At 33.0% G+C, this 24,907-nt stretch overlaps 3 protein-coding genes and 1 non-coding gene across 4 annotated transcripts; 1 reads left to right on the top strand and 3 right to left on the bottom strand.

Moving 5' to 3' along the window:
• Window positions 1-597: 597 nt before the first annotated feature.
• XEG113 (xyloglucanase 113) lies at window positions 598-9,094 on the top strand. Its single transcript, XM_012224376.4, has 13 exons — window positions 598-987; window positions 1,067-1,360; window positions 1,443-1,648; window positions 2,167-2,272; window positions 2,873-3,129; window positions 3,283-3,418; window positions 3,901-3,995; window positions 4,087-4,140; window positions 5,686-5,799; window positions 6,661-6,759; window positions 7,263-7,382; window positions 8,067-8,153; window positions 8,543-9,094. The coding sequence occupies exons 1-13, from the start codon at window positions 780-782 to the stop codon at window positions 8,708-8,710; spliced, it is 1,944 nt and encodes a 647-aa protein (XP_012079766.1). The 5' UTR covers window positions 598-779; the 3' UTR covers window positions 8,711-9,094.
• A 688-nt stretch (window positions 9,095-9,782) lies between these two features.
• LOC105640145 (uncharacterized) lies at window positions 9,783-11,362 on the bottom strand. Its single transcript, XM_012224374.4, has 3 exons — window positions 11,210-11,362; window positions 10,349-10,633; window positions 9,783-10,231 (listed from the first exon to the last, which is right to left on the bottom strand). The coding sequence occupies exons 2-3, from the start codon at window positions 10,605-10,607 to the stop codon at window positions 9,978-9,980; spliced, it is 513 nt and encodes a 170-aa protein (XP_012079764.1). The 5' UTR covers window positions 10,608-10,633; window positions 11,210-11,362; the 3' UTR covers window positions 9,783-9,977.
• A 2,083-nt stretch (window positions 11,363-13,445) lies between these two features.
• Window positions 13,446-13,640, bottom strand: LOC119370615 (U2 spliceosomal RNA). Its single transcript, XR_005178154.1, has one exon. It is a non-coding gene; the product is annotated as a U2 spliceosomal RNA (small nuclear RNA).
• Window positions 13,641-14,147: 507 nt separating this feature from the next.
• On the bottom strand, window positions 14,148-24,312 carry LOC105640146 (F-box family protein). The gene is made up of 10 exons (XM_012224375.4): window positions 23,839-24,312; window positions 23,550-23,741; window positions 23,342-23,415; window positions 19,342-19,417; window positions 18,839-18,949; window positions 15,260-15,434; window positions 15,054-15,172; window positions 14,661-14,715; window positions 14,464-14,570; window positions 14,148-14,381 (listed from the first exon to the last, which is right to left on the bottom strand). Exons 1-9 carry the CDS (start codon window positions 23,914-23,916, stop codon window positions 14,500-14,502), a joined length of 951 nt encoding a protein of 316 aa, XP_012079765.1. The 5' UTR covers window positions 23,917-24,312; the 3' UTR covers window positions 14,148-14,381; window positions 14,464-14,499.
• Window positions 24,313-24,907: the final 595 nt, after the last annotated feature.

Here is a 24,907-nt window from a genome sequence, read left to right as displayed (position 1 = left end):
ATTGAATCATTCTTTCTAAATTAAACCAAATCAAATTATTCAAATTGAATAAAATCAAACTAAATGAACTTAGTCTTTTCAAAAAAAAAAAAAAAAAAAAAAAAAAAACTTAGTCTTTTCAAAAAAAATAAAAGATGAACTTAGTTTTCAATTTTGAAGTAGAAATAGACTTATTTTGTGTATCAAACTAGACCAAAAATTCTTTTCAAAAAAAAAAAAAAAAAAAAACTAGACCAAAAATCAAAATTACTTGAAAATCATAACCCGAAATCGAACCATTTAATTCAAAAGCCCGAATATAAAAATCACATTGAATTGTTAATGTTCATTTTTCAGTTAAAATAATTGTTACATGTGACTTCTCACATCCTTGAAAAAGTTAGGAGATCAATCCATTTACATGTAATTGACAAACTGCAAAATAATTCAATTCATGCTATAAAAATAATCCCATTATTAATTATTAAAATGCCATTAACGAGTCATATCGTAGCAGCCTAACATGGTTAACGAAGAGAAGAAGACAAGTTTGAAAGTTGACAGTGAGGCAGGAGCAGGTGAAGCACCGTGCCACTATCATACACAACCAATAATTTAATTTAATATAAAGAAATAACCAAAAATAAATTGATTAGCTTCAGCTTCAGTTTCAGAACATAAGAAGAGGGGGACTGAGAGAGATGGCTGATGAGAACGAAAGAGAGAGATGGAAATGAAAAATGATTGACTCGATCTGCAGAAGTTGATCAGATCGTTCATAACCATAACAAGAAGAAATAATGACCGGAGGAAATGGAAATGGAAATGGCTTATGGAGAAATGCTTATCAGGCAGTGGTCAACACAAAACCCTTATTCCTTACGATCTATGCCACCGTCGTTGTCGGAATACTCTTCTCTTCCTTTTACGTTTTCTCCGCCGTTTACTCCTCTTCCTCTCTCTCCGCCACTACCTGGCTCTCCTCTCCTCCCTCTTCTCTCTCTCGCCGTAAGCCCTTCTCTCTTCTTCTTCTTTTGTTATTAATTAATCATGTTTTTCATGTTTTTCTTTTATATAATTTGCTCAGATATTGATCAATCGTCCAACATTTCTCAACAAGAAGCAAAGTCAATTGTAGTTGTAAGTCCGCCGATAAAAACATTACGGCCGCAGACCAAACAGCTAAAGCCAATTTGGGAAGCCCCTCCAGGGAATTCGAAAATGCCTTCGATAAAGAAATTTAGACTTACAAAAAAAATGGTTGAGGAAAGAGTCCAGGATAATGTTATTATAGTCACCTTCGGTAACTATGCCTTTATGGATTTTATTCTTACTTGGGTTAAGCACTTGACTGATTTGGGCCTTTCTAATCTTCTTGTTGGTACGTAAATTTTGTAGTTATACAGTAAGATTTTTCGTTTTTCGATGAGTTTGGAATTGAAAATTTGTTTACTTTTGAGTAGGTGCTATGGACACTAAGTTATTAGAGGCTTTGTACTGGAAAGGTGTTCCAGTTTTTGACATGGAAAGCCATATGAGTACAGCAGATGTTGGTTGGGGTTCACCTACCTTTCACAAGATGGGGAGAGAAAAAGTTATGCTTATTGATGCTATTCTCCCTTTTGGTTATGAACTGTTGATGTGTGACACGGATATGGTTTGGTTGAAGGTAGGTTATATGTACTAAACTGTTTCTTTTGGGATAAAAGATCTGCATTACTGGCATTATTCTTGCGAAAATTATTGTCTTTTTTATTATGCTTTATTTAAATGAATGGCTTCTATTTTTTGTTTGTTGACACTTTCCTTGGTTGGTGAGCTGAGGTTTTTGTGGGAACTGCTATCACAATTAATAATGCCTTGTCCAAATAGAAAGGCTCTTTTGTATTGAGTTCTATTTGGGGTAGCTTTTTTTTTTTTTTTTTTTTTTTGGGAAAAAATTGGGTTGACTGCTCTTCAGTCTTCAGTTTGTATGTCATGTACATCTTCTTTATTTTCTTTACTTCTGTTGCATCTAATCTTTTGACATGCCAGTTCTTTGTTTCTTGTACCATGTCTAAAATCATCATGCATACTACAATAGGTACCATGTAGGACCTTTTTGTTTCCCTTTTTTGCATTGTTTTGATACATAAATACAGTCTGAAGTGGTTTACTTTTATTTTATCTGCTATGTTCCGGAAACAGAACCCACTGCCATATCTTGCTCGTTATCCTGATGCAGATGTTTTAACTTCAAGTGATCAAGTTGTACCAACTGTTGTTGACGACAGGCTGGACATTTGGCAAGAAGGTGAAGATCATTATGCTAAAATGAATTTCATAACTCTTTACGTGTAGCTTATGTAATTTGCCTTTCTTTGTTATTTTGATGGCATGTCTAGTACTTTTTGAATCGTCTTTTGCTCGAAAATTTTCTGCCATGTATAATATCTGGTTGGGCACATGGAGAGGAATTCATGTTTGTTAAAGTTTACAGTAACTTATTGTTAATTACCATCAAGAGGCTTTGGTAAATTGTTAAGGTTCCTGATAGCTGAATGGTAAATTGTTTATGCTGTGTGCATATAAATGATAACGTCTCTCTGGAGTTGGAGTAAACTCATGAATGCTTACCTAGATTGTTTTTCCAAATTCTGGCTTTTCTCTTTATTGGAATTGGGCATTTGCTTCTGTATTCACAACAAGTGGTTCCCGTGGCCCTCCATTGCTTCCGTCTAATGTACATGGCACAAGTCCAAGTCACAGATACAGACGTACTTGAGTTCAGTCATATCACTGGCTGATTCACTATTTTTTAAATTTATCAATTAAGTTTTATCATATTTCGCATGTGTTTGTCTGCTCTGCTATAATTACCTTACCAATTAGATTGTCTATTCGCTTCCTGCAGTTGGTGCTGCCTATAATATAGGAATCTTCCACTGGAGACCGACAGAGTCTTCAAAAAAATTGGCAAAAGAATGGAAAGAAGTGCTCCTTGCTGACGACAAGATATGGGATCAGAATGGATTCAATGATATTGTGCGCAGACAGTTAGGACCATCTCTTGATGATGAAAGTGGACTCGTATATGCTTTTGATGGAAATCTCAAGCTAGGAATTTTACCAGCAAGTATATTTTGCAGTGGACATACATACTTTGTCCAGGTAGAATCTACATGTTAGTTTTGGTGGTCTTGATATTTACCTGTCTTGTTTTTCATGTTGCTTTGTACCTGAAATATCTTGCTTGGAACAAGTACCAGCGACATGAAAAAGGTGTAATAAGCATATTTCTGAGACTTTATATCATTTTGGCAGGCAATGCATCAACAGCTCAGATTGGAGGCATATGCAGTGCATACCACATTTCAGTATGCAGGTACAGAAGGAAAGCGACACCGATTACGGGAAGGCATGGTTTTTTATGATCCACCAGATTACTATGATGCACCAGGTAGTTTCATCTACTTATTTTAATAATTTCTGCAAATATAACACATGTTTCAATATTATGGTAATCATATTTCTCTTGTTATGTTGGCTCTCATTGGGCCAAAATTTAGTCTTATTCTCCATGGAAAAGTTTACTTTAATTAAAACTGAAAGAGCCATCATTAGATACTTGGACACTAATTGGCATGACATGTTAGCATATTGATGCACATGTGCTTTCAGTTAATGGTTGAAGATTTTTTTTCATCTTAAGAGAAATTTTACTTAATAGTATCTGCGATATATTCGTATCTTCCTATCTCAGGAAGTGGCCAAATTATCTGTGGAATATTTCAATTTTCTCCAGTAATCAAGTTCATGCTAAATTGTCTATAACACTAGATAATGTGACATTTTATTGGACCTGCTATTATTTAATGGTTGGAGTTCTCATTTTCTCTGAAAATATTTCTGCTCTTTGACTTCTCATGGGAATCCATGCAGGGGGGTTTTTGTCATTTAAGCCATCTATACCAAAGAGTTTGGTACTAGATGGACAGCACAGTCTTGAATCCCATTTTTCTCTAATTAATTATCAGGTATGCATGCTTAGCATTATAACATAGTGGCTGCTATTGTTTGTATACTACCTTGTTGAGCCTCAATTTATTTTGTTATGACTTTGTTCAGATTAAACAAATCAGGTCAGCACTTGCAATTGCTTCATTGTTAAACCGTACACTGGTGAGATTAATTCCAACAATTGAACATTCTTGTCTTATTTTGTATTAGAATTAGGCTGTAGCGAAGATCTGTTCTCTGTTATCATTGCCAAGATATTTGCATTTGCATTATTGATGGCATGCTTATACTTGATTTCATGGTTAATGTTTTATGCTTGTTATATCGCGACAAAGACTGCGGAGAGTATAGTGGTTAACAGATTGTGTAATTTCAATCTGAGTTAGCACATTATTTAGATTTCTATCTTGGTTCACTTGTTTGTTTCATTGTAAATATTAATCCATATTGGAGGTTAAACATCGCAATCCTTACTCTCAAATGTTTGCCCTTCTTTTTCGTCCATGTTTTTCCCAGTTAACGGCTTATCACCTTGAGGTTTTCATTGACTGAATGGTTCATAACATATAAGAAAAGAAAAAAACATTCTCATTAGAGGGATTACCATGTTGTAAGTACTGGAAATGATCGAACATTAACCCTACACTATACTAACTGGAGTTTACCAAGTAGAAGATAAGCTTACTGTATTCAATTCTAATTTGTGTGCCCAAATTTTATACTTCTGTCTACAGTAAAATCATAGCAAGCGGACATTCTAACTGGAGATGCTTACATGAGCTAATAGAAGTTTTATTATAGCCTTCATTTTTAACTGTGAGTTAAAGTTTTCCTTCACTTAAAAATTAACAAACTTATGGGCTATGACAAAAATGGAAAGCATTCTAATTGAAGAACTGGCAACGAAAATGGAATTGTTGTAGGAAAGATTGTTTCAAGCTGAATGACTTGACTTATGTGAGTGTGTGCATTTGTCTTTCTGTTTCAAAGAAATGAAATTTGATAATTCTGGCTGTTTTTATGACCTTTGGATGGGTATTTAGAGGTGTCAATTCAAATGCAGGATAGATGAAAGGACATATGTGGTTTTTCTATGAAGTGTATTCAACATGCAGTATAAATGTCTAAAATACTATTGATGTCTACAATACCATTGATCTTTGGCCTTTTTGAATGTTGTGGTTTGCATGGCAACTGAGTGTGATTTGTAGTAGCTAAATGTTAAAACGCTGGGCTAGTTTAAATTTGGAAAATAATAGTTTCTTTCTAACATAAAAAATGAGACAAACTGTCAACTGACTCGGGGAAATGTTTGGGGCAACCTAAAAGTGGATGTTATCAAAGGAGTACGAGGCTCACCCAGGTGCTAAGTGTCTAGGTGCTTGATTCACCCACCTGAATCACTTATGCTTAACCAGTGGAGTTACCAGGTCCACTTGGATAACGAGAACAGAGCTCAACTGTAATTATTCATTGTTTTGATATGGACTTAAGGATGGGCCAATAAAATCTGGCTTACTGACTTGAGCGGACATGGTTTTCCTTGGTTCAAAAGTAAATTTAGGTTGAATACTGTGTTCAAATTAGTAGTATGCATATACTTTGTAAACGTTGTAGTTTACAAATTAACTGATCTGTATAGCTAGTAAATGCTGAATAAGTTCATATGTTGATCTCTTTTCTCTGGTTTTGATGTGTAAATACCAGGTTATGCCTCCAATATGGTGCAGATTGGATAGACTATGGTTTTCCCATCCTGGAGTTCTGGTGGGATCTATGACTAGACAACCTTTTATCTGCCCTTTGGACCATGTGTTTGAGGTATTTTGATATTCTGACACATTTAAGTATTGTGCCTGTGTTTTTATTTTAGAAAGGAATTAGCAAGCTTCTGCCTGTGAATTTCGGTATCATTTAACATGCAAAATCTGTCAAAGTCTCTTCTATGATAAAAGTCAATTAAGTTCCTTATGTGTCTTGTGAAATAAGTGAATCTCTCTATTGAGCTCCTAATGGTTTCCATTTTGGTGGAAGAGTTGGATATATCCTTAATTGATTCCTGTTTTTTCCCCATCGAAGTCTTATTTGCTTTCAATACTCTTCAGTTTTTTTTATCTGTTTTCCCTTCCTTCGGTTGGAGGAGGTGATAATCCTTTCATCTTTATTTTGGTCAGATGGAAGGTGTCAGGATAACTTATTTGAATTCGTGTTTCAAGTAAAAAATAATAGAAATCATAAAAATAATAGATGCCAAATTCAAGTGCTCAACCATTTTGAATATCTATCCAAATGGACCTCATATGATTCAGCCAAACAGATTGAAAGTGCCCTAAGATCTTAAACACGCTGTAGCTGTTCTTTTTCTTTTTTTATTTTGTATTTGATACTATTCTTATTGTCTCTTTATTCCTCATAAAATGGGATGAATCTTTTGGTAAATTTTTATTGCCTATAAGAAATAGAATCTTTAGGCTTTCTCGTTGTTCTTGTTGTGTAAAAGAAAATAGATTTTTTTTTGTTCAATTAGAGAAAAAACCTTGACCTTGTCGCTTGTGCATACAGTTTCATACCAGGCATGTAAAATTAGAAGATGAGAAATATTGAACAAGACCTCACTGTATGCAGCCCTCTCCTTTTGGTTTTGCTTGATTCTCTTAATAAAGGAATATGTACTACTTGCAGGTGAATGTCATGTTGAAACAGTTGCCAGAGGAGGATTTTGGTCCTGGGATCAATATCAGAGAGTACTCTTTTCTGGACAATCCTTCATTGCCAAAACAAGTAAAGACAAAAAGTTACATTTATTTGAAAGAGTTTGATGTTTGATAAAAATGAAAAATTTTAAAAGCTGAAATGCAACTAAATTGTTGGTGTTTCTAAATCCAAAAATTATTGTTTTAAATGAAAGATTTTAATGATTATGCAATCTGCATAACAATAGAAACATAATTGGAAAATCATGAAATGGTCATGACAACTGAAGCTGTAGTGGTAGTTGTGGTGGCTATAATTATTAAGGTATTTGTCATGTTCGTTAATCTAATGGTGGCATGTGATGCTAACAGCGATGATGGTGTGATGATGGTAGACAATGAACATAGTGGTTTTTGGCAGTTAGAAGAAAATGTTGATTAGTAAAAATCAAGTAGTGTATTTTTTCCCCTTAAAATTTTGTCAAAAACGCTTCAAAATTAAGTGTGCTAGAATTTCAGATATCAGACGCACTTTGATAACCAAGTACAGGAATGATAACTTATGGGCAACTTTGTTTTGGAAATTTGTAGGTGAAAGAGTCATGGCTTGATGTCCAGCTTTGTCAAGAAGGAACTCATGGTTGTGTTGCATCAAACAGAACAAGTCCATCAGGAGTACTGAGATTTCCAAAACACAGCAACGAGGACATGGTACCTGAATTTCAATTAATGATATATTTGTGCAAGATGTTCTCTCACATAATATTTTCTTGACCTACAAGGAGATCTTGTAGCTTCCGTTGTGTCTTCTAGTAATGGATATAGATAGATGGGAACCTGGGTAGCAAATTAGGGAATCATTAATGCTTCTGATGTCTAAAATAACTATTAGTTGAATACAAATGCATGAGGAATGCAGAAAAAAAAAAAAATATAATAATAAGAAAAACTTAGGAGTTAGATTTATTTTGCAAATAATCATTAGATTAAGTTGAGAAACGTCAAGATATACTAAGAGGCTAGTGGAAAATCAAATTTTGATCAGAAAACAGGATTAAAAATAAAGCGTAGGAGATCCTCAAATAAATCAAAAATAAATAAAGGATACGAGCTGAGAAAAGTCCTTAGCACTTGGACAGTGAGCTGGAGAGGTATGAATATTGATATTCCCCAAATGGTCCCAAAAACTTGGATAATAATTTTCCTCCTCTCCTGATGCTCCCTAAAATTTGTGTTCATTTGGTTTCATTAGATTTTAGGTTTGTTTTTAGTTCTTCATTTCAGTATTCAATAGGTTTTCTGCTGTAGCATAATTAGTTACAAGAAATTCAAATTGTAATTTTCACCTGGGCAATGGACTTCTCTCACTGTCTTCATATTGCTTGTGATATGCAGATCAAGGCCGTATTCTCATCCTTCAAGGATGTTAAAGTTATTCAGTTCTCTTCAATGCAAGATGGATTCCTAGGTTTCACCGACAAGGCAAGTCTTCAATTTCTTTTGTGCGGTTTGTCAGAGTTAAAATTTTGAGAAAATTAACCATTGGTATATCATCCTTGAAATTTATATGCATACCCATTGTTACATTCTTCCATTAAGAAGACATTAGTAGTTTGTTAAATCAGAGTAAGCCAACGCAAAAGGTCAAAAGTGGATGTGTCTCACTTACGAAGGTGCAAGTGAACACCTTCATTCTGGATATTTAGGCAGGCTTTCTCTTATATATTTCAACTAAGTAGACAATAAATACAGGGGCTAGTTACTGTTTGAAAAAGGTTGGATTGAACTTTGATATGCTGTAATTTCTGGGTTCTGTAATTTGAAAGTGCTCAGTTGTTCGGATACTGATACTGTGTTGTATATGTGCTCAGGCAAGAGAAGAAAAATTTAGGAATCGTGTGAAGCGGTATGTTGGTATATGGTGCTGCGTGGAAAATCACACCCCAGGACACGTATATTATGACATGTACTGGGATGAGAAACCCGATTGGAAACCAATGCCACCAGAGACGCCAGAGCTTGACCACCCACCCTGGTAAGGCCTAAGTCTAACCTCCAAAGTATATAATATCTGTTGAAGTAGGAGAGATACAGAAAAGGAGAATGTCTTGAGCAGCTGAGCTAGTTTAGAAAGAACAAACTCTATAAGTTAAAAGAGAATGTACCTGAGTTAGTTAATTTAATTTCCTAACACATTGAACCAATACGTCTTGTATTCATATTTTGGGTTTGGGAAGAAGACTGTTCCCCCATATTTATTGTCAGACGCAATAGGGGGGAGGATAATGTATTTCGTTTAATCACCAATGAGGCTGATTTATTTCCTGTAATCATTGTAAAATTACAAGAGAGAAAATTTATCTTTTCAGTAGTGCAATAAAGAAATAAACTCTGATACTATAAGGGGGGTTTTGATTTTAAAATCTTCTTTTGGTTTGTAATTTGAGGGCGTGCAGTCTTGTGTTTCATCAACTACAAATCAGAGTAATGTATTAATTTCCCAATGTCAAAATACAAGCTAAATCTAATTTCCCTCGTCATAATTATAATTAAGACATTATTTTATAAACAAGTGATGCCTTGTGCAAGGTGGTGTCATTCTTTACCAATTCAACATGATAAGAATTAACAAGTTCAAAATATTCTATAACTCTTTAATTTGTTTGAAAGAATTTAACGAGCCAAAATGTGAAAAAAAATACAATATAGAAGGCTGAGTGGCACAGTTTATGGTAGGACCTCCAAGTGAATTTGGCCGCCTTTCAACTATATAAGATCTTATTTAGGTAAACGGTAAATCTATCAAGTTCATTTTTATTATCAGTTTTCACCATTTTATTGTTCTTTTATTTATTTTCGAATTGGTGGATCATATAAAATTGACTGACAGTCAATTACACTTCATCCTGGATTCGGATTGGCATGCTTGCAATAAAACCCAGTACACGACCAAAGCCCTGCTGCAGAAATTATAATGCAGAGATGCTAACCAAAAACATTTGACAGTATGCTCCAGTGACTGTCATTTCACCAAAGAAGATTTAAGCGTTGCAAATTAATTAACTCGATATAATTAAGAGAATTCCATGTGATCAATGTGTAACAAACAAATTAGAACCAAATCGAACATTTTATAATCATATAACATCAACATCAGCATATACAACTGCTTAAAGGCGGGAGGGAAAGGGGGGAAGAAAAAGATAAAAACAGTTGCATTATGAAATATGCGGTTTATTCAAAGAAACTTTGAGTTTGCAACTGTAAAGTCAGTTAAAGTTCATATTTTCTTAACGGATAGGCTCCTCACTTCCATTTCTTGAACTTCCCTCCTCCAAACATTCCGTGCTTTCCATGCTTCCCATGCTTGAACTTTCCATGGTGCTTGAACTTGCCACCATGGTGCTTGAACTTTCCACCATGTGAACCATATCCTCCTAAGTGAGCACCGGGTATTCCATGGTGATTGCCATGACTGCCATGAGACAAATGGTGGGCACCATAAGCAGCTGCAGCAGCAGCAGCGCCCCCAGCAAGCATTGCCCCAATGCCACCATGCCCTGACAACAAATTAAGATACTTAATAACTTGCAAACATCGTTAAATATGTTCAACAAACTTCTCTAACATCAAACTAGCAATGTAAACATAAAAAAAGTATATTCCGCAAATCATACCTGAATGGTGTTGAGCAGAGGGACCAGGGTAACCAGCTGGCGGGTAAGCACCTGGAGGATAGCCTGCAGGAGGATAAGCACCAGGAGGATATCCTGCAGGAGGGTAGCCCTGCTGCGGGGGATAACCTTGTGGGGGGTATTGTCCAGGTTGTGGCGGGTATTGGCCCGGAGGGTATCCGGGGACACCATGACCATGACTATGACCATGCCCAAAAAGACCCTTGTCATGTTCATCATGCTTATCCTTACCGCCTCCCATTGTTACTTAGCAAAGAGTAAGTTATACTGCATAATCAACATGCAGTAAGTTCCATCAGTTATATTCCCAACCGGCATTAATAAAATTCCATAAAATTCAAGAAGCATGACATGTATATCACAATCAAATATGAGAAATAGTGTAGCTAGGTAGCTATATGCTCCCTCCCTCACTAACAACAGTTTGTGATCCACAAATACATGTGAGATAAGATGCATTTCAAATCCCATTTACAGTATTTAGAATGATAAATAGACACAGTCTCTTAATCAACTTGGAGGAAAATCAAAATCATCTTCTTCATGGTTGATCACAAATTTGCCAAAAGGTCAGGCGTCCAATAATTATATATGAAATCCTATAAAATGGGGTAAATCCAAACGCTACAAAAAACAAATGCGGGATTGTAATTGAAAAGATAGATCTTAATACCAGACAGAAAAAAAAAAATGATCAATCAAGATTCATAATAGAAACAGAAACGATTAGGTCAAATTCAAATAAATTCAACAAACAAACATCATAAGAATGAAATTTCAGAACTAAAGAGATCTTACAAAAGAAATAATACATAAAGAGAGAAGAAGAAGAAGGAAGTTTACCCGTTGTTTAGATGCGATTCTTCAGAAAGCGAAGATGGTGATTGAATGGTAATACAAAATATATGGGTTATTGACACAATGTCAATTCATGAGATTTTATTTAGTTTAAAGAGTAATAAAGATATGATTCCACGCGCTTACCTGACGCGGAGTTAACGCGTCTAAGAGATACTACAGGCACGTGTCGTCTTTCGTTTCTGTCCAAGTCCCAACCCAAATCGACTAACCGCTAGGGCTGTTCATAGCTGGTTGGGATCGATTTGAATATAATAATCGAACCAAATTTAAAGTGTCGAATCCAAAAAAAAAAGAAGATTCAAATCAAAATATGAAAATTTCAAATCAAACTAAATTTTTTGTGGCAGTTTTGATTTGATTTGATTTAGTTCGCTTTGACGGTTTGAAATAAAAAAATTAAACTTTTTCATTCGCCTAGTTAATAAGAAAAAAAAAAGAGATTAACATCATATTGAATATGAAAAATAAATTAATAAAAATTATGCATAAAATATACAAGATTTTGAATAGCTATTAAACGTTTTTAAATTAATTTTTTATGTGTATATTCTTAATATAGTATAAAAATATCATATATTCAGTAAAATAATAATTAAGCAAATTATAAATATAAAATTTAAATTTTGATTTAATTGCATATATTACTAAAATTTATAGAAAGTATAGTTTTACACATATATATTAATATAATTTTACATGAATCTTTAACATTTGAACATTTTATAAATTAGTCTATAATTTATCTAATTAATGAGAAATTATTATTCAATATAAGATATTTCATAATTTACTATCCAATATAAATTAATTAATACAAAAGAAATCTTTATTCAATTTATATGTGCGTGCGTGCGTTGGTTTAGTTCGATTTGGATGGTTTTAATTTTAAAATCATAAAATGAAAAGCTCGGTTTTTAAATTTTATAAAATCAAACCAAACCATCAATCTTTTAAAACTGTAATTTTAAATTGGTTTGAGTTAATTTGGGACGGTTTGATTCTATTTCAATTTTAAACCGACGACTCGATTCAAATTCCAAACCAATATGAACCATTGTCTTAATTAGGGTGATCGGCTGTATGTTCATGCCACACACGGTTAATAATTTTAATTATAGATAGTCATGTATTTATGTGATCGACGGACCGTGAAATTTATGATTGAATTAAACAATAAATTACAAAATTGAAATAAAAAATAATTATTATTAAAGAGAAAAAAACTTCTTTAATAATTTAAACACATGGAGAGTTAAAAAAAATCAATGATTCAGTGCTTATACAAGTTTGATAAGTATTGTGGATATAATTTCAATTGAAGAAGATATTTGTGAATTCTTTAATTTTTTTATTCATATTCACGAGTAGTTGGAACTTTTAAAAGTTTATATATATATTTGCCTGCTTTTTTTTTTTTTTTTCTTTTACTTTTTGTTTTTGAGCCTCTAAAATCACCTCAACTGTCTTACCAACTTGTAAATTCTCCGAACCCTTTATCTACTTCAACTGAGCATTTTTTACCGAGCTCTTATCACACTTAAAATCTTGAACCAATTGAAAAGGAAAGCAACTAGTGCTACATGATTCTCCCACTAGTTCAAGCAACTATACTCCGAGCTGATTTTCATATTGAGTGATGATAGCATTCTTGGGGGCAAGCCTCATGTAGAGACTGAGCAAGAGCAACAAGAGGCTCTTAGTGAAATGTTGTTTATCACTGACCCATAGAATGGAAGCGAATGAGGATGAACCTCAACTATCCATGAGAAGAAGGTTTGCTAGGAGAATTTTGGGGTTCCATGGAACAAATTTATTTATTGTGGACGATGACAACTTGCTCGATTATTATTACAAGTATAACAATACCCCCACAACACGAATTGTCTCACCTAACAACTTCGTAGAGGGCGAGCAGTGACTCAGGCCCCAATAGCTTGGTGTAAAAGGAAGATCTAGACAAAGAAAGTACTTTCTTGGCCAACTATTTGGAATTCCAAGGTCTGTCCCTTAGTCAAATACACTTGAACAACATAAATTTACTAGTGAGTCTGCAGATACTAGCTTTTGAGAGAGGACTCAAGCTAAGTAATACATAGTGAGAAAACAAACTCAAATTTTGGAGATCTACTTTAAACAAACTCCATTATAAATCCTCAAATGGCACCTCACACAGAATACAGCCCAATTATCAGACCCAAAAATCCTTAGCACTATATGATGGAGGCGCGCCAGGCCCAAACAGTAGTGCAACGAATGGGGGACGCATGATGACCCAGTAGCAAGCTACTAAAATGGGCCCTCCCCAATGAAAAACTAATTTAATATCATGTGGGCCAATGGCCCACGTATCAGAAATTAAACTGATAAGAACAGATACTACACTTGGTCTTAGCCAAAAGGCCGAGAAAGGTATGCCTTGTTTTGCGTTACGTTGCCCAGTTTATAGTCAAAGTCCATCCATTGAATATTTTCATTTGACCGATGTGGGATGGATACGGAGGAACTTTTCTCATGCGGATACTTTATTAGCCATTAGATTAGCTTGCTCAGTGTAAAGGAGTCTGGAATCTGCAGTGTGGCGCTTCTATATATTTCAAAGTTACGAGAAATTAACAGTTTTTTATTTTATCAGGATGTTCAAGTCAACTGACTTTTTATAAGTTATAACATAAAATGATTTATATGTATTTGCAATATGTGCACACTTAATGGCTCCGTTTTGAACTATTTTGATTTTGATTGTGAAAATTTCTATTTTTTTTTTTATTTTGATTTTGATTGTGCAATTTCTTTTTTTTTTTATTACACAAGTGCCCAATTAATTCATTATTATTCCCTCTCTTTTATTAAGGTGAAGTTATAAATTGACATTAATTATATTTTCTTTCCTCATCTTATTTTCCTTGCGATTCAAACAGAGTGGAAAACAAGAAAGGAAATAAATAGTATAAATATTAATGTAAAAGGAAATTTGCTACTGATATCCACACTAATATATAATATTAATATTAATACTAATATAACTAACTGAAATCCGCCTGCGTAGCTTCATAAACACATAATTAATTGCCTATTCCCAGCAAACTTCCGTCCCCTGAATTTGGCTTAGCTCGAGGTCATTGGGCATGCCTTACAACTTTACACAATACATAATCTGCAGGAAAAGAAACTATTTACTAAAGCATTTCACCCAAGTGATCAATTTATACAATGTAATTTATGAAATATATCTGTACCATAAATTTATGACATCTGCTGCCAAATCAAACATATCAGCAAAACCTCAAAGCAGCTTCCAGCTCCTCCTCATCATCACAATTATATCCCAACGAGTAAGCCCGTGCTGCCATAGACAAGCAGGGCAATAAGATTAGTAAATCTTGAACATCTAGAAAGTATGTGAAAATGATAATGTCAAAGTTTATTCAATTACCAAAACGACCAGATCCCATGAAAGGCTCTGCTTCATCTGCCACTGCACCTTCAGCCTTCCACAAAAATACGAAGGATTATAGAAAAATAGTCGTAACTTTCTAAATAACAAAAGATCAGAACAGCAAACAAAATTAGCAAATCTCTACTGCTTAAAGCATAAATAGACTCTGGTTTTCCTCAATTGCTTTTATGAAGACAATTTGATTAATAGTCATTTGATTCTGCTTTTTCTTATGCAGCCTAATAGCTATCCTATCCATGCCATTCAAACTTACCACAGAAGACTGTAATCCTTGAGCAGAACAGCTACTGTATGTTACATGAAATCAGGGTTGCATAAAGATACAAGACCCAAAACAAAAAAAATCAGCCAGAGGAAAATTTTACTTACAGGATCAGGTTCCATTTCGTATGGGGACACTAATCTATCAAAACATAACCCAGAAATTGTACAGACCAAAAGCTCATTTACAGGGTTTATGACTGTTTCCCTGCATGTCTCATCACAAACTGAAAAAAGAAACAAGACAAAATGTTATGCCTGGATGTCATAAAACAAAGACAAACTGTACATATTTAAGCACGAAAAGTTTCTACCATGAACATTTCCAGTCTTCTCACAAACGAAAACATCCCCTATTTGGTAGTAAGAACACATTTCTCCAGAACAAGCATGGTCAGTGACCACCTTATCACTCAGGCCTCTGCTCTTTTTCCATATAGACACTTGTTCAGCAATCGTCTTGTCAAGAATTATCTGATCATCTTTCACCTTCATAAACGAACAAAAATAGTGAGAAAATGTGCATCTAGTTAGAAACTTAACTCTTTATTTTGTATAGTTAGATATTATGCAGACAAATAGAATTAAACCCCAATGCCTGGCCTTGAATCTTCTATTAGATCACTGTATCACAGAGAACATAAAACTGATATAGTAAAAATGATTCTCATTCAGAATGATGTAGGATACCTAACACTTTAAAAGTTAGCATTGTGTTGGAAACAATATCAATGGTCTGTGGCTTCCAGAAATTTTTTAGGGTTTTGTTTTTAGATATTTATGATATATTTGAGGCACAACTAAAAAAAAAAGAATGGAGTTGGAACTGCTTTAGTGGGTAGACTGCATCAACAAATAGTAAATGTAGGCGTACATTGCCTACATGTTGAATTTTTCAAAATTATGGCTTGGCGGAGGCTTTTGTTCAGTGAATAGTAGTTTTATAGGATTAAGGCTTTTTTTCATACTACTCCATCCATCTCACATATATATATCTGGTTTGACTTTCACATAGTTTAGAAAAAATAGTTAATACGTTTATGTTACAATTTCTTATCCTTTGTTTTTTCCTAATATGCCCTCGTATTAATGATCCATGAACGGGAATAAAATAGAGATAGGGCCATTTTCAAAGTTGTTTATGTACACCTGCTTATTTGAAGGTTATTAATTATGAACATTACATTTATTGAGATATATGCTATCAAATAGGGGCAAAATAGAAAACTAAGTAAATTATCCACTTCTAAATAAAGAAATAGGAAACAATATGGGACAAATGAAAAATAAAGCCTATACAAATGGGACGGAGAGAGTATTTGATAAGAGACATTAAGATTTGATGGAAAAAAAATTCAAATTTCATTGTCTATCGATTCCGTCATTAAGACTAATTTCCACATAGAAGATAATGCATTTAATAACGTTTTATAAATGTTCATGCAGATGATCTTTGTTAAGGCATTTACTAACGTTTTATAAATTTTCATGTAGATGATCTTTGTTGTGTTCCTTCTCTTCAAGGAATTGCTAGCATTAGATTGATGCTTAAAAATTGTTAAGTTTTGATCTATCTGGTTCAATAATGTTATTATTTTGATTTTTTTTTTTTTTAAAGAAAACTAGGTGTTAATTTTCAATTTTTCCTCAAATTTCATTTTCTTTTAAGCTTGGCTTCACAAGGGCACGGTTGTGCCAAGGCTCTAACACCTCTTTAGAACATCAGCCTTTAGTACTTATGTCCATAGTTAGATCTCCATCGATAATTACCATTAATCTGTTGACAGAAAACTGTCTGATGCCATTTTAAGGGTTGAATGGCAGAACAAAATCTGAAGCATTAAAAAAAGGGTACCGTAGTACACAAAGCGTCCTATATTTGTGGAATCTGAGGAGGATTGAAGATGCGAACAGCCTCAACCTTCCCCCTACTTTGCAAAGTGGTTGCTTCCAAGGCTCGAAAATATGACCTCCAAGTCACGAGTGGAGTAACTTTGCCATTACACCAAAGATACCCGCAAAACTTGAAGAAGCATATTGCTAGAAATTTTATTAACCAAAGAGCTGGGCAGAAAGCATTACAAACGTCATACTCATAAACATAAAAGATAATGAACTCTAAAACCTGCCCTAATACACTTGGGAGGGTATGGTGTCATACTGTTTCTGGTTTTTGGTTCCTTATTTTCTAAACCAAAAGTTTATTTTTTGAAAACAAGCTGATAAAACAAGCAAAAACCACTGCTTATGATTTTTCTTTGTTTTGACAACTAGTTTTTTCTGTTTCAAGAAACCAAGTAACTAAACAAATAAATTTAAATGATGGATTTTTCTTTCAAATTTGAGAAACAAAAACCAAGAGTGAAAAAACAACAACAATACCAAATAGCCCTAAGAGTTTGGACCCTCAAAGAAAAATAGAGAATAAGAGGTTGTTCACTTGTAGAAAACTGGGGTAGTTTTCTGGAAAAATTTTCAAACTGAAAAACAGAGTTTTCTATTTGGAGAAGTAAAACGGTTTTTCGAAAAGAAAAGTAATGTTTCCAGCGGTTCCATTTTAAAAAATGACTTTTTCATAATTAAAATTATAAATATCTATAATTTTTTAAAAAAATATATATTTTTTATTGAAAAATGATCAAAAAATATTTAAAATTTAATGAAAATTTTTTTATTTTTTCGATTTTATATTATGCTTTAATTTGTAACTTTTATTATTACATAAAAATCTATTTATAATTATATCATTTATTTTTTAAAAAAATTACAAAATGATAAAAATTGATATTATTGTCATAAATAAATCAATAATGAATATTTACAAAATTCTAAATTAAAAGTTTCTAAATTTGATTTATAATATTTTTATTTCTTTTAATTATGAAAGTTATGAATAATGTTTTCTAAAGTTTTTAATTGAAATATGATCTTTTATTATTAACTAGTGAAAGTGTTTTCCATTTTCTATTTTCTATTTTTCATATTCTAAGAAAACAGAAAATTATTTTCTATAAGTATATACACCCCAATATTCTCCAAAACCTACAAAGACTCAAAATAAGACATGGAATAAAATTAAGGACTCCATAAGACATCCATTTAACTTTTTCAGCAAATTTGGAAAATCACGGGATTGATGTTGAGGCTTAAAATTAGACCAGCAGCTCATTCATTTGAATAGAAATAAATAAAACTCTAAAATGGCTAATAAGTGCTCTATAATATCATAGATAAACCCAACATCATATCTAGACCCTAATCCTGAGGTTTCTTAGTATTATAACTTCATTCCTGAGTTTCTTCTTTATTGCCATCTGCATCAACAACCCCATAGGAATATGAAACAGAATTTTCATATTCAGTAAGAGCACATTCAAAGGGTTAGATGCTTCTCTTTTTGGCATGGACTTGAACCTTGGTACTCTATCCATGACCGAGATTAAGCTTGGATGAAACTAAGCTAAGATACTAATGCAAGTTCTTCTCTTGCATATATAAATTAATAAATCAAGTTGACTCCTGGGATATATAATTTATGCGCTATTCTTTACCGTCTATGTTAGCATAATTCAATAGAAAACAACAGACAGATAAGCTACTAAATACATAATCATCCAAAAACAGTCTGACAAAAATCAAGTTCAGAAAAAGAACAATCAAGAATCTGAAGGTTGAAAACTAATTCTAGAACACACACATACCTCCTGATTAAAAACCTTTGTATTACTGAGGGCAGAAATCTTGGTTTTCATTTTCCAAATTGTATACTATTTGTACAGAAATGCAATAAGAAATATGAATTTTCTCTATTTACAAAAATGAACACTTAAAAAGCAAAAGTACATAGCATATAAAAACAATTAAAACAAAACAACAAAAACAACAGGCATTACCTGAGAAGGAAGGGGAGCTTGACTTCTCTTTGATGCATGCATTTGGATGTAGTACTCTTTAAACTCAGGCTGACAATTTCTAACAAGCTTAACCATGTCCTCTTCATCACGCTGCAAAGTAGAACACTATTGCTTCAAAATTCTTGTGATTAGTATTACCTATCTTTGACATTCTAAATTGGTCATGAATAAAAAAACATGAAAAAAAGCAATAAAGCATTCTATAAAGTATATATAATAATATCTTATTAGTATAGAAAGAGATGATTACAGGTTTTTGAGCAATTATATGGTGAAAATTTTATGTTTATTTGAATATTGAGTGAATTTTATTTTTCTTAGAATATTGAGTGAAATGTCGATGGTAAATGAACTGCTAAATGGGTTTTTTATGCTTATATATATGTATATAAATAAGAGAGAGAACGAGAGAGAGGATTAATCATAATAATAATAATAATAATAATAATAATAATAGAAGGCTTTAGAAGTGAAAAGGCCACCTGAACATAAAGCTTCTTCCAAGCACAATCACATAACCTCTTAGAAGGAGGCAATAGGCCCCATCGCATACAGTACCTGACAAAATTTTTCAAAAATATGAACTAATTTGAACCATGCCTAAAAGTGGAATACATATAATTGCATGGAAGTGCCAATAAGTAACTGAAGCACATAACTCAAGAAAATTCCAGCCATATGTTTGCATAAAGATCATAATCTGATGCCAACTAAATCAAAAACAAATCCATATGACAGCATTTTCAGTTAATATTATTGCATTACAAGGGTGTACTTGCTATGGGGTTAAAGGAATTGCATAATAGAACTGTTTACACCATGTATCTCGGGCTAAAAAATCAGAAGGTTAAAATGGGGAAGATAACTGCTGAAGCAACAAATTGATCCTCTCACAAATTTACAAGATCAAAACCTTGCAGTAGAAGTGGGATTTGACACTATTGATATCAAAAGATTTTTAATCATTTATGGGAGTAATGATTAAGGAGCTAATAAGTACAAGGCTAAATGATAGGAATTATAAGAACTCATTGGTTGTTGTTTCAATCGTGATCGGTATTGTGAAACCTGTAGACACTGATACTATAAAGAAGTCCTTGTACTTTTTGTCTTCCATTTATGCAGACAACAAGAAGATCAAGGCAAAAAAAAGATTAAAAAGTTGGGTCATTCAGAATTGTGGACTAGAATAAACGTAGGTTTATTTAGGAACTAACATATTGCCCTTCAGACATACAATAATGGACCAACAGTGAATTTATTTAAATAGACTCAGCTAGGATGTCAAGATCATCAAGTTTTACATTGACACAATAGAGGACAATTTCAACCACAAGAAATAGTAGGTGACATTAACATGAGAGGCAGTATAGAGGTGCCCACTTTCAAGCCATGTTAGATCCTATTTTATTTTGTGAGTGGCTCATTTATATTGAATCATATTTTGATTTGAATATGATAGGGTACAAATATTGGTGCTGGATCGAATCATGGTACCAAGGCTAGATTACATCTAAACCTTAAACGTCCTCAGAAAATAAAAAATAAAAAAAAAAAAAAAAAATTGGAGTCCATTAGAGAATAAAAGAAGCTGAATTTTTTGTAATAATATCTTATCTCTAAAGTATTACCAAGAAGCCTATTCATAAGGCATGAGGATCCTAACTAGGCACTAATAAAATCCACATCTAAGAATACCTAAATACTAAAACAGTCTAAAAACTCTTGGACACAAATAAAATTTTCAGCTATTGGTTTTGAACAAACTTCAACTTCTAAGGATTGAACAGAAAATGCCCGATAAAGTTTTCACATCATTTATTCAGCTTATTCCTTAAATAATAGAATATCTCTTCATAGTAGTTGAATAAAAAATCACCCACTAACAATTTGGTCATTTTTGAATGAATTGTACTATACTTTCAGTGAAATGTATCCTACCAATTAACTGCATCACATTTCGGTTTTGTAAAAGCAAGTTTTACATTTTCCTTATGAATCTCAAGAAAATCAAATACACCTCCAAATAAAACAACCAATTTACGAAATATTTCTTGTGAGATCATAACCGAAGTAAGAAATACCTCAAAGATTAGGAACACGTCTACAAATAGACTTGCCGCAAGCAAAATCTCCAGCGCAAATTTCTACCATTTATATGATCTTGAATATTTACTTGCCCCTCTGCAAAATCATTGACAAAGAGGTTGCTTTTCACACCATAGTATGTGACCGAAAGCTAGGAGAAACCTCGCTCTAGTACCAAACTGACTTAGGGTAGATGCGTGGAACAAGGCTAGATTGAATCTACACCTTAAGCATTCTTTGAATTATAAGGAAAAATTATTTCTAGAGTCTACCAGTGAATCAAAGAAGTCAAATTTTACTAATTATAGAATATCTCTAAATTATTACACAATAAACTTATTTCGACGGCATAAAAATCCAAATCAAGCACAAACAAAAATTTGCAAAGTATATTTCAAAAACATGATTGCAAAATAGGAATCCTAAAATTGAACAGTTACACGGTTTTGCATGTAGTATCTTATCAGCCACTTAGTTTAATTTGTTACTCAAAAATCACTCATTTCAATCGCGTTTCAACTTGGTTACCCAACCAGTTTCAGCTAGTGAGACAAATTAAAATAATAAGCTATCATCATCATCACCAACAACAACTAAGCCTTATCTCAAACTAGAGAAGATGGTTGGCGGTGCATCTTGATGAGGATGAGAAATCTAACAACAAAAACAACAACAATAATAAGCTACAAATTAAAAGAATACTGGAGAGGAAAAAAACAACACATAAGGATAAAGAGAGAAGAAGACAAAGATGAAGAAGAAGGGGATGAGAGAAATGGTAATTAGAAAGCTAGTGAAGATGGCTGGTGGTGTATCTTGACCAAAGGAATGCAAACGCGGCATTTGCTGAGCAAACCTACGCAGGGTCAAAAAAGTTTCAATGGATGCAAAAGTTCTTTCGACATGTTCCCACTCAAAATTGTTTGCAAAAGAGTTTAGCCTCAAAACGAAGTGCATTGAGAGGGACATTTTGCTACCCACCTTGTCTCAAGTCCTTCCCAAAATCAGTTAGTGTTTCACCACAAAGTTTCACCTTTCTAAACTCAGCTTGCCATGCAAGTTTCGTTGTGATTTCTTTGCCACATGCAATGATTGCCAAAACCAGGGGAGGAATATATCAAGCGCACCATCCACCTAAATCTCTCTCTCCTCCTCCCCCTTTCTTCTCTTTATTGCAAGATATTTTTTTTTATTATTATTGTTAATAGTTAACAGGTAGCAACTCCACAACAAAGTGTTAAGAGGCAAAAGCTGCTACTAGTTTTGCATCAGCAGGAACTTGGAACTAAAGAAGAAACATCGGAACTTATATATATATATATATATATATATATATATATATATATATATATATATATATATAGGCTGGCCAGCGGATCAGACTGGAACCAGCTTGGAAGTTGTGGTTCAGAATGGAAACGGAACCAGTGGGACTGCGCTGGTCCAATTCCCGCCTTTGGTCAGGCAAAAAACAAAATAAAAAAAGAAGGCGCCGCAATTGGAACTGGCTACCCGGTTGAAGAGTTAGTACAAGTTGATGTTGCTAAGACAAAATGCATTGCTTTGGAAAAAGAAAGATGAAATTTGGAAGTAAGGAATTCGAAGACAAGCACTACTGGGGACGTCAGAATAGCAAACAGAAATAAGAAAAGAAGATTGGAAGGTAAAATGAACTAATTCAGCAACTTAAAACTGTAAATTGGCAACCAAAGGAGGCAAGTCAGCAAACTTGTGATAACAAGAACCTAAAAATGTTCTCTATATAAGATCGATCATTGATTCAAGGTATTCTATGATAAATTTAAGCATTTAAACTATCAAGAGTAGTTTTGGAATGGAAGGATGACAAAAATTTTAAAAGGAACAGAGAATATACATACACATATACATATACTATACACATATACATGTGTGTATATATATATATATATATATATATATATAGAGAGAGAGAGAGAGAGAGAGAGAGAGATAGAGAGATAGAGAGAGAGAAATTACTATTACGTCCCTATATTACTGTTCCATTTACTAAAAGCTTTTTGCGGTTAAATGTCTTATGACAAGACAAAAATACCCTTATCTTTTCATAAGGCTTAGAGAGGGTACCACAAGTGAACAGGAGGACAATTCCATTAGGGATGAAGTAGTGTATTTATAAAAAAAAGCAAGGACGGACTGATTAATTTTAGGTAAACAATAATAATTTTTTTATATATATAATCCTGAATAACAGTCAAGAAAGCAATATACATGAACTACTAACATTCAAATTTTATAGAAGAAAAAGAAAACACAAGAACATCTGCATTTTGTAACATTTTCTACACTTAATATAAATGAATAATATAACTATAAACAAATTTATATGACAAAAAGTTTAATAGAATTACTAACAGGCGACGCCATAAGGACTCATCAGATGCAGCATAATTCAGGAATTTACAGACCAGAGAACATGCCATGAGATCCTGCAATTATTTGTAATAGAAAAAAAGTTCAAAACTTTTTAATGGAAAAAAGTATTCATAGCAAAAAAAAAAAAAAAAAAAAGGTCAAGAAATTTAAAATAAAAAATAAAAAATAAAAAGAAAGAAAAATTGACCTCTGAAGAAAGGAATTTGAGGATGTGAGGGAAGAGTTCAGGAGGAATCTTGCTAAAAATCCCACTCTCTATCCTCCTTCGTTTATTGCTATAGTTCTCTTTCTCTTTCTCCTTCTCGCTTTCATTTAAACGAACGTTTCTCTCTTTTACCTCTTCCTTATCCTCCTGCTTCTCCTCTTCCTTATCTGTTTCCTGACACAATACATCAAAATTTTCACACAAATCAAATCAAATCGATTGAAATTAAACAATTTATATATTTTACAAAAATAACCAAATTTCGAAATACCTGGTCCGATGATTCGGAGAGGACCTCCGATTCCAGGAACTGGGCCAATATCTCGTCTTCGTCGTCCGATATAGTCATTATTTAAGATATTTCTCCTCAGATCTGATGATTCGATTATTCAGTTTAAATTTTCATTATAAGAAACACGTCGTTGGAGATCGCGGGCTGCAGATTTATCGCCGGCGGTGGCCAGAGGAGGACGGTTTGGACATGGGGCACCGAACGCTTAAAAAATGGATCACTCCTCTTTGTAGAGGACTATCACCAAATGACAGAAAATAATTATATGTTTCGCAAGTTAACAAATGATATACAAGACTTTTCTAAAATATTTCGATGTTGTCTGTCTTGAATGTTAAAAAATATCTCCTACAAATCGATGTTGATGATTTTGTCTGATAATAATAAGAAATATAGCTAATTGTTTTTGAATTGAAAGAGATTTTAGAATCTTTCAATTTTCCATTTCCTTTCAACTCTTTATATAAATTGATAAAAGTTTGTTGCTCCATTTGAAACAATTCAGAGTATGTCTTTTTTTTTTAACTTAATAATTCATTAAATTTTTTTTTCTTTAAACTTAATAATTCATTAATAATGAATATAAGTTGAGTACACCATAATATCTATATAAATAAAAGCAGAATAGTTTCCATTATATGGAAGTCAAGTGCAAACTCTGAAATTGCCAAGAGAATGACAACAATTATTTAGTACGGTTGTAAAAAGATAAAATTTAATAACAATAATTATAAGAAGACGAGTTGTTTTATATTTTTAGATAATGTCTTTATCATGACAATATCTATTAGTTACATCCATCAAGATAATGCATTAAATTAAATTAAAATTTAATTAAAATACAAATAACCCAAACCATAAAATAAAAAATACTTAAGTTCATGGATGAGATTATGTTGATTTTCCACTACATCTGGTGTACAATTTTTATACTCAACTAGATAAAGTATTTTTTAACTAATGAGCTCCGGTTCCTTCTAAATGGAGAATTTTTATTTTTATTCTTGTAATTTTTTGTTTTGTAGTTTTCTAGTATACCTTATAGTAG

The sequence above is a fragment of the Jatropha curcas genome, chromosome 11 (assembly GCF_041381405.1).
Source record: "Jatropha curcas cultivar XTBG-Jc1 chromosome 11, XTBG_Jcur_1.0, whole genome shotgun sequence".
Classification (NCBI taxonomy): domain Eukaryota; kingdom Viridiplantae; phylum Streptophyta; class Magnoliopsida; order Malpighiales; family Euphorbiaceae; genus Jatropha; species Jatropha curcas.
This window is presented reverse-complemented; position numbering and strand designations above follow the sequence as displayed.

What these genes read in the sequence shown, in the direction of transcription:
- XEG113 (XM_012224376.4), top strand. Translation starts at nt 780, where the DNA reads ATGACCGGAGGAAATGGAAATGGAAATGGCTTATGGAGAAATGCTTAT. An exon ending in TTTCTCTAATTAATTATCAG is followed by an intron (nt 3,996 to 4,086) that starts GTATGCATGCTT and finishes GACTTTGTTCAG; the next exon opens with ATTAAACAAATCAGGTCAGC. An exon ending in CATTGTTAAACCGTACACTG is followed by an intron (nt 4,141 to 5,685) that starts GTGAGATTAATT and finishes TGTAAATACCAG; the next exon opens with GTTATGCCTCCAATATGGTG.
- LOC105640145 (XM_012224374.4), bottom strand. Translation starts at nt 10,607, where the DNA reads ATGGGAGGCGGTAAGGATAAGCATGATGAACATGACAAGGGTCTTTTT. An exon ending in CTCTGCTCAACACCATTCAG is followed by an intron (nt 10,232 to 10,348) that starts GTATGATTTGCG and finishes ATTTGTTGTCAG; the next exon opens with GGCATGGTGGCATTGGGGCA.
- LOC105640146 (XM_012224375.4), bottom strand. Translation starts at nt 23,916, where the DNA reads ATGACTATATCGGACGACGAAGACGAGATATTGGCCCAGTTCCTGGAA. An exon ending in GGAAGAAGCTTTATGTTCAG is followed by an intron (nt 18,950 to 19,341) that starts GTGGCCTTTTCA and finishes TCTACTTTGCAG; the next exon opens with CGTGATGAAGAGGACATGGT. An exon ending in ACGAAATGGAACCTGATCCT is followed by an intron (nt 14,716 to 15,053) that starts GTAAGTAAAATT and finishes TTTTTGTGGAAG; the next exon opens with GCTGAAGGTGCAGTGGCAGA.